The 7984-nt window shown below is 39.9% G+C and overlaps 2 protein-coding genes across 3 annotated transcripts; both read left to right on the forward strand.

Annotated features, from left to right (window-relative positions):
- Positions 1-3696: 3696 nt before the first annotated feature.
- Positions 3697-7816, forward strand: LOC122085213. 2 transcript variants are annotated; one of them, XM_042653689.1, is made up of 10 exons: positions 3697-3932; positions 4255-4447; positions 4566-4667; positions 4890-4921; positions 5035-5182; positions 5262-5468; positions 5832-6089; positions 6171-6377; positions 6775-6820; positions 7250-7816. In XM_042653689.1, the coding sequence occupies exons 2-10, from the start codon at positions 4379-4381 to the stop codon at positions 7381-7383; spliced, it is 1203 nt and encodes a 400-aa protein (XP_042509623.1). In that variant the 5' UTR covers positions 3697-3932; positions 4255-4378; the 3' UTR covers positions 7384-7816. The 2 variants fall into 2 exon arrangements, with proteins under 2 accessions (XP_042509623.1, XP_042509625.1); XM_042653691.1 differs by having other exon boundaries at positions 5038-5182.
- On the forward strand, positions 7432-7950 carry LOC122084789 (B3 domain-containing protein Os01g0234100-like). The gene has a single exon (XM_042653220.1). It carries the CDS (start codon positions 7432-7434, stop codon positions 7948-7950), a length of 519 nt encoding a protein of 172 aa, XP_042509154.1.
- Positions 7951-7984: the final 34 nt, after the last annotated feature.

Below are 7984 nucleotides of genomic sequence, written 5' to 3' on the forward strand. Positions count from 1 at the left end.
AATTTCTGTTGTTTCTGGAAACAGAAACGGCAGAAACGCGTTTCTTGAAACGTTATCAAACGAGCCCTTATTTTCACAGAAGAAAGCTATCTCAAGTTTGATACCCTTGAGATGGGTTGAGAGGCAGTTTTTAGCGGTTGAGGAGTGAAGTCCTCTAACATTCAATACAAGATGCTCATACTTCTGGAAATGAAAGAAAACTAGTCACGAAATAGGAGCAAGTAGAAATAAAAGTAAATCTGGCTATGATAGAGATGAAGTAGAAAGATAATGCAGTAGATAAGGGAACCGATATATCACAATTTAAAAAGCATAAATAGAAGAGAAAGTACCTAGGAACAAATTGCCTACTCCAATAATGTTTCTCAAGCATGTACATGGAAATAAAGATGCTAAAAAAATATAAAAAAAGTAGATAGGTAAATGGAAAACGGGTGGAAAGAACATAATATTGTTACCCAGTTCCGTCAAGTCCCCTGCTTCCTGTCCTTGTGACAATCCACCAATGCGATAGTACTTCTGATTAATGGCATCATCTTAGTGAATGTCATGATCAACAATGACGTCCCTCCCTCTAAATTTCTCAAGGATTTGGTTGAGAAGGGTTTGGGAGTCAAAATTATGGTTCAGGCATCATAAATGAGATGGCATATGGTGGCAGTGGCTGGTATGTGTTGGTTGTTGGACGGTGTGGACCTCAGAATCGCATAAGGAGTCTAGAACTCAGAACCGCCTCATCAAATTGGTACTGTGTTGGTTGTTGGATCATATGGGTTAAAGATATATTGGATTCTTCGAACAATTTTTACTTTGATGACATTCAGAGGTGGAATATCAAAGTGGTTTGGTGGCATTAGTGTTACACGGTGTGTAGGACTATGGTTGGCTGAGGCTGGGGAAGGTGATCTAGTGAGTAGTGACTCAGATGCAAATTGCTTCAGTGGTTTCTTGGAGATTTTCGAATCGAGAGCGTAAAGACCCAGTTGTAGAAGAAACTTGTCACGCCATCAAGGGATACAGGAGTACACAGAACTTTTAGCTTCTACAGAAACTAATTTAACGAAGAAGCAACTAAAATTGGTGCAGCAGATGAAGACCGTCCCTTTTGGATTCCATAGAGACACCAGACGATCCCTTAAGTCTTCTTTGGAAGGAAAAGGAGTACTGACAACGATTCCCACCAAGGATACAGAGGAGAGTTACATGGTTTTAAGGAAAGATCGTCCCCAACATCGATAGAGGGTGAGTTCCAAAATATTTTCATGGCAGTTGGGATCATGTTCCAATAGCGAGTGGCTGAGGCCATAGAGGGACCAGAAGAGTGAAAATGGGATGAATCGCCAGCAAATCAAGGAGAAGGGAGTGTTTTGGTTAGGGTTTTAGAAGGGGAATAAGGAGGGGAGTCACATTTTATAGGGGAGGCAATACCACGGTCAGACATCTAGTCTATAGAGTTTTCAAGACAAAAGGTAATGGCTTAGAGAAGAGGAGACTGTCAGTGAATATTTGAGGTGGGAAAGTGCCAGAACAAAGTAGAGAGGTGGAAGAAGAATAGAAAAAAGAATAGGTGTTAGAATCGGAATATAAACATTGGGGTAAAAGGGGAAATCGGAAACAAGCTAGGATTATAGTAGGGACTAGGGAAGACAGTGATTGAGAGAATAAAGCTCATCGGGCCATTCTTGTTGATCCAAGGATGGTGATCTAGGAACCTTCTCAGAACCGAATCTGTAGTGAAGAGATTACAGAGGGTTTGGTAAAGAATATAGAGTAACCTAGTAAGGAGATTACAGAGGGTTTAGTGAAGAAAAACAGAGGATTATTTTCCGAATAAGTGTAGCATGCGCAACAACTAACTAGAGTGTGGGAGTCATCACTAATAGGAGAGTGTGTTGGAAACGGAAGAGGAAAGCCATCCTCTGCAACGATACTACCACTCCTTACTGCTTTCTCGAGATTTTTTATTGCCCTTTTGGATCAAATGGTAAAGGAAGCATCCCCTCACCCTTGTTGTGCCAGAGAGAAGCCGGATCCATCCGAACTCCCCAACACCTATAAAACCAGTGATAACTCACACACCCCTACTTTTCCAATCCCTCAATACGACATACCTCAGCTGCTCCTCTCCCTCTAGCACTCTCGGGTATCTCGTTGAACCATACAAATGGAAGCACAATGGGCACACCCACAACACTGTCATCCACCTTCACCTTTGTATGTAATAGCCTAGCCCATTCCCTATTAGTACCATTTCCTATGTTTAGCCTACCGATGTTAACCCTCAAACCAACTTCCAAAACTGACATCATAATGGATTGAGTGACACAATATGCAGGAAATTTAAGGTTAAGAGGTACCTTGAACATATCAAACAGATTGAGAAGTAACAAGAAGAAGAGCAATTTTTTTAATGCTGACCCCTGTGAAGGCTAGAGAAGCACAGCCTCTCGGGCAGAAATGGAGTTGGCCAATTGGAACCATAGGGGATTGGGGAGGCCTCTCACAGTTTGTGCATTGGTCCACCTTTCTAAAAAGGAACGGTTAGATGTTATTTTCCTTATGGAAACGAGAAATTCTACAATGAAAGTGGAAAAGATCACTAGAAAAATTGATAGGAATTGTTCTTTCTCTGTGGCGCCAATTGGAATTTTAATAAAAATCATGGTTGAGTCGAACTTATTCGTCTTCTTCAATCATGTATTGTGGTGGTCTCTATCAAAGCATTAGCAACTGTTGAATACGTTCTTCACTTAACTTCTTACTTTGTAGATTGTTCTGTTTTTTGTATGTTTTAAGGGAAGCAAACCACATAATTGGCTCCTTAGATAGGAATGCCATGTCAATTTCGTGTAAGATAATTTTGCTTCGATCCACTCATTGACTTCATAGCTGTCTATATCCAAAGTTTTACACTAAACTCATTTGAATAAATATTTTTTAATTAGAAAAAAAATAATAATAATGCTTGAAGAGACATTAATTTATGAATTGTTTGACAAGGATGGGAAGAAAAGACATGCATTAGAGGTGGCATTAAAGCATGGTGGATAAGGACGAGGATAGGGATGAGAGTGGATCAGGCTCTCATACAGGACTGATCCACACACATGGAATCCACACAAGGAAAAGTTGGATGGTGAATGTCATCTGTGTGGATATTCTTGTACAAGAACCTAATCCATACTCGACAAGGAGCTTCAAGAAATTTACTGAGGCTCCTAGAGAAGTACAACCCTTGTTAAGGAAGTTTGAGAGGCTATTCCCAAAGAAAGTACCTAATGATACCACCTATGCATGACATCCAATGCACCATTGATATAGTTCCAGTATCCCCTCTGCCAAACTTACTCTATTACCGTATGAATCCCAAAGAACACGCTGAACTTAAACGTCTAGTACATGAATTCTACAAAAGGGATTCATTAGGGAGAGCCTTAGTCCATGTGCGGTACCTACCTTGCTCACACAAAAAAGGATTGCACTTGACGAATGTGTGTTGATAGTAAAACCATGATGGAAGTATACTATTAGGGAGATGAGGTTATTGGGAAAGAGGGGTAATTTGGGGTTTATGAAATATTGAAGTGGGGGTGGAACTTGTAGGAGAGAATCAGAAAAAAAAAAAAGTTCAGAATAAGGGACTTTTTAAGTAAATATAGGGTGAGGAATAGGGGAATGATAGTAATTACTCCTAGTTCTAATCTATATGGCAGTCGAGTGTTCACTTTCCCTCTGCTACTCCTCTGTCCTCTTTTTCCTCCTCCTGTGTCTTCTTCTTCTCTCTTTCTTTCGTTTCTGTGAGTTCTCTTGCACTGAGATTATCGTTCCTACAGATTTGAAGCTCTGCAGAAATCAACAAGAAGAAGAATCAACTGAAGAGCAGAGACATGTCTGAAACCCAGGATATGCGGTGACAGCTTCGAAAGGCTCTGGTTCGTTCGCTTCGTTAGTAGTGGTTGTGGACTTTGTCGTAGCCAGTGGCTATAGACACGTTTTGTGCTTCCCTTCCTATCTAAAGGATCAAAACTAATGCCGATAGCTCTAGCCCAACCCCCTGAATCATTACATTTTGTGTTTGTGTGTCTTATCTGTTTTTGTGATTTTGGAACAATGGATGCATATTTGAGTTAACAGATTCGATCTGTCTTCAAACCAGTGAAGCTTTGGTCTCTGTTTGGTATAGTGAAGTGGGTTGAACCTGAGACTTCTTTTCATGTTCTTGATTTGTATTGACAATGTAAAACTTGTTTGCAGGGAAAGAGGAGGAGAAGAAGAAGAAGAATAGATATAAAGTTAGGAGGAGATGGAAGTGAAATCTGAACCTCTAGAAGTGGAAGTGAAATCTAAACCTCTAGAACTGTCGGAAAGCAAGTAAAGGATGGAAGATCCTGAGGATCAAATGACTATAGCCCAGTTCTCTAAAACTCGGCAACAACTCCCTCCTCCAGTATCAAATCCTTCCTTCATACGCTTTCTTCTTCACCACTTACTGTTTTTCATTTTTCATTTTCTTAAGTGTATGTATGCTCTGTTTTCAAGTGTTCTTTCTCCCCTGTTCTGTTTAGCACACTCTAAAGCGGAAGCGAAATGCATGGAGGAAGAGAAATCCAAATCTGCTTCGGTTCTGGAATTCATCACCTCCACTTTCTTCTCCTAATCATAATCAGGTGATTGTTTGCTAAAATTTGACAGTTCATAGATTCTTCCTCTTCTTCCTGTGTGTACATGTGTCTTGTGAACCTATGACCCACTCCACCCATACCCATCCATATGCTGATCCCCGATGAGGCATTTCATCATTTTAATTTTTATCACTGGCCATTACTATGTTTAAGTTTTTCCTGGAAGAATTATTCATTTCGTGCCTATGCATTTGATACTTTGAATAGGTAGTTCCTGATCAGGGAGAGAAGAATAGAAGGTCTGTGAGTGTTTCTGATACACCATTTAACCTTTCTCGGGTTGTATAATTTGACCATAGTGGGGTTTCAATTTCCTTTTATTCTATGCTGAATATGCCTGTAATTTATTTAGTAGGAGAAGGATGTATTGGAGCAGTGTTGGAGCTAACTCATGTTCAATGAAGCAAGCTAAGGAACTTCAAAAGAAATTAGTACCAGAGAAAATGCCTACTTGCGTGAAATTTATGTGTCCAACCTATGTCGGCAGTTATTTTTGGATGGTGAGCACCAAAAACTCATATCTGGAATTACAATTTATTTCTTGCTTGTTTAACTGGAAGCAATACTTTCTGTTGACAGAGACTTCCACTTGATTTCTGCAAATTGAACTTACCGAAAGAAGATTGTGTCATTACATTGGTAGATGAAAATTGTGAAGAGTACGAAACGAAATACATCCCTGGAAGAGCGGTACTAAGTGGTGGATGGAGGGCATTCTCTGTTGCACACAAATTGGTTCCAAAAGATACAGTTCTGTTCCAACTTATCAAGGCTACTAAACTCAAGGTGATGGATTGGTCCAAACAATCATATTTTGCATACATGTCCTGTAACTTTGAAATTGAATTATTTTAGCGGACTTGCTCCATTGCGACCTAGTGGTCATGGGTTCACGGAATAGCCTCTCTACGAATCAGGGGTGTAAGACTGCGTACATTATGACCCTCAGACCCAACAATAGTGGGAGCCTCACGCACTGGATACACCTTTAGAGTTTTTTATGGTTCTGGTGATCATGTTTATATTATGTTCTTAATCATCCTAAATCTTATAGAGTTTACTAGTTCAGCCAACTCTCAATGCAATTATTTAACCAATCCACTATGATAGGAAAATATCAATTCTGACATTGCTTGCTCTTTTATGCAGGTGTACATTTTAAGGGAAAAAGTTGCTAAAAAGGTCATTCTTAATACGAGCAGTGATGGATCTAACTCACATTCAATGAAGCAAGCGAAGGAACTTCGAAAGAAATTAGCACTAGAGAAAATGCCTTTGAGCAGTGATGCAGCTAACTCACATTCAATGAAGCAAGCTAAGGAACTTCGAAAGAAATTAGCACTAGAGGAAATGCCTACTTGCATGAAATTTATCCGTCCAAGCCATGTCAGTGGTTGTTTTTGGCTGGTGAGCCCCAAACAAACTCATATCTGGAATGTACAATTTATTTCTTGCTGGTTAACTGGAAGTAATACTTTCTGTTGACAGAGACTTCCAGTTGATTTCTGCAAATTGAACTTACCGAAAGAAGATTGTATCATTACATTGGTAGATGAACGTGGTGAAGAGTACGAAATGAAATACGTCGCTGAAAGAGTAGGAATTGGTGGTGGATGGAGGGCATTCTCTGTTGCACACAAATTGGTTCCGAAAGATACAGTTCTGTTCCAACTTATCAAGGCAACTAAATTCAAGGTGATAGATTGGTCCAGAACAATCATATTATCCATACATGTCCTGTAACTTTCAAATTGGATTATTTTAGCGGACTTGCTCCATTGCGACCTAGTGGTCATGGGTTCACGTAATAGCCTCTCCACGAAGCAGGGGTATGACTGCATATATTATGATCCCCCTCAGACCCTGCAATGGCTGGAGCCTAGTGCACTAGGTACACCTTTAGAGTTTTTGATGGTTCTGGTGATCATGTTTATATTATATTCTTAATTTAACTTCCTAAATCTTAGAGTTGACCAGGACAGCTAACTCTACTCTGGATATCTGGAAGAGATTTTCTCTCAATGCGTTTATTTATCCAATCCACTATGCTAGGGAAAATATCAAGTCTGATATTACAAGCTTTTTTATGCAGGTGTACATTCTAAGGGAAAATGTTGCTAAAAAGGAAACTCTTACTGGTAACTCAGTTGGCCTCTTGATATTTCAGAATTTTCTGCCTACTCAATTGAATTGAGTTGTTGCAATGATCTTTGTTTGTGCCTTTTAGGCTAGTTTTGGAAGGCGAGGCAAGAAAAAAAAAAAAAAAAGGGAAATGAATGCTCCCTGGTCACGTGGCCCCTGTGCCCAGCCACAGGGCAGTGAAATGATTCCCCCACCCCTATGAAACCCCCAAAAGCCAACCCCTGTTTATGCCCATGTGCACTCCCTCATTGGCTCTCGCATTGGTGGAGGGACCACGCAACCAGGGAGCATTCTTTTCCTCTAAAAAAAGAAAAGCCAATAGAAATGATGAGTTTAGGTTTCTCTCTTTTCTTCAAAATTTTCTTTTTCTTTTCTTTTCTTGCATTCCCTTTCAAAGCAACATTTTACTTTTTCATTGAATGTAGAGGAAGACAATGTAGATGAGGGAGCATCTCATCACTTATCTGATCTTCAAAAGAAAAATCAGAATGCTATCCCTCCAGGATCAACTTATAACCCTGGACCACCAGCTGGGGAACAGTTTGAAAATGAAAGTTAAGATGTTGGATCTCAAGATTTGGAAGGCATCAGATTCGCAACAGCATCCATGGAATTTAAAAATGTGAAAAACTTTGAGGATTTCACCGTTATAGTGAATGGTTGGAATATAGATTCTGAACTTCCTGAACATGTTCGAGCCAAGTATTATGAGCTCTGCTGTAGTCAAAAGGCTTTCCTTCACTGCAATCTTACTCCAGTCATCAATTGTAAATTGATTACTGAAATTATTTCTGGGACTGTGAAAGTGGCGAACTTCATACGATCTTGCAAACTTATTACTGCCTCCAAGAATGACTTTGCAAATTGGAACAAATGTTTGGATGCCTTTGAGAGTATGGGCATGAATGTTGGCTTTTTACAAGCTCGATTGCAGCAGCTTGTGAAGCTGTACAATGAAGCTATGCTCAAAAGAGCTTGTTTGGAAGGGAAAATAAGAAATCTGGAAGTGATGCTTATGGAAATACAAGAGGCCTTTGCAAGTAAAGAAAAAGAAATTGAGACTCTGAAGTGGGAGGCTGAGAGGCATGATGTGAAGTTTCAAGCAGAGGTCAATGCTCCGTGGTGACTGTTCTGAGCATGTTGCAGTTTCCTCTTTTTTT

The sequence above is a fragment of the Macadamia integrifolia genome, chromosome 7 (assembly GCF_013358625.1).
Source record: "Macadamia integrifolia cultivar HAES 741 chromosome 7, SCU_Mint_v3, whole genome shotgun sequence".
Classification (NCBI taxonomy): Eukaryota; Viridiplantae; Streptophyta; class Magnoliopsida; order Proteales; family Proteaceae; genus Macadamia; species Macadamia integrifolia.

Excerpts from the sequence above, each read along its gene's own strand:
- LOC122085213 (XM_042653689.1), top strand. The coding sequence starts at position 4,379 with ATGGAAGATCCTGAGGATCAAATGACTATAGCCCAGTTCTCTAAAACT. Across the intron at positions 5,183-5,261 it reads TCGGCAGTTATTTTTGGATG|AGACTTCCACTTGATTTCTG; the intron begins GTGAGCACCAAA and ends TTCTGTTGACAG. Across the intron at positions 6,378-6,774 it reads TCAAGGCAACTAAATTCAAG|GTGTACATTCTAAGGGAAAA; the intron begins GTGATAGATTGG and ends TTTTTTATGCAG.
- LOC122084789 (XM_042653220.1), top strand. The coding sequence starts at position 7,432 with ATGGAATTTAAAAATGTGAAAAACTTTGAGGATTTCACCGTTATAGTG.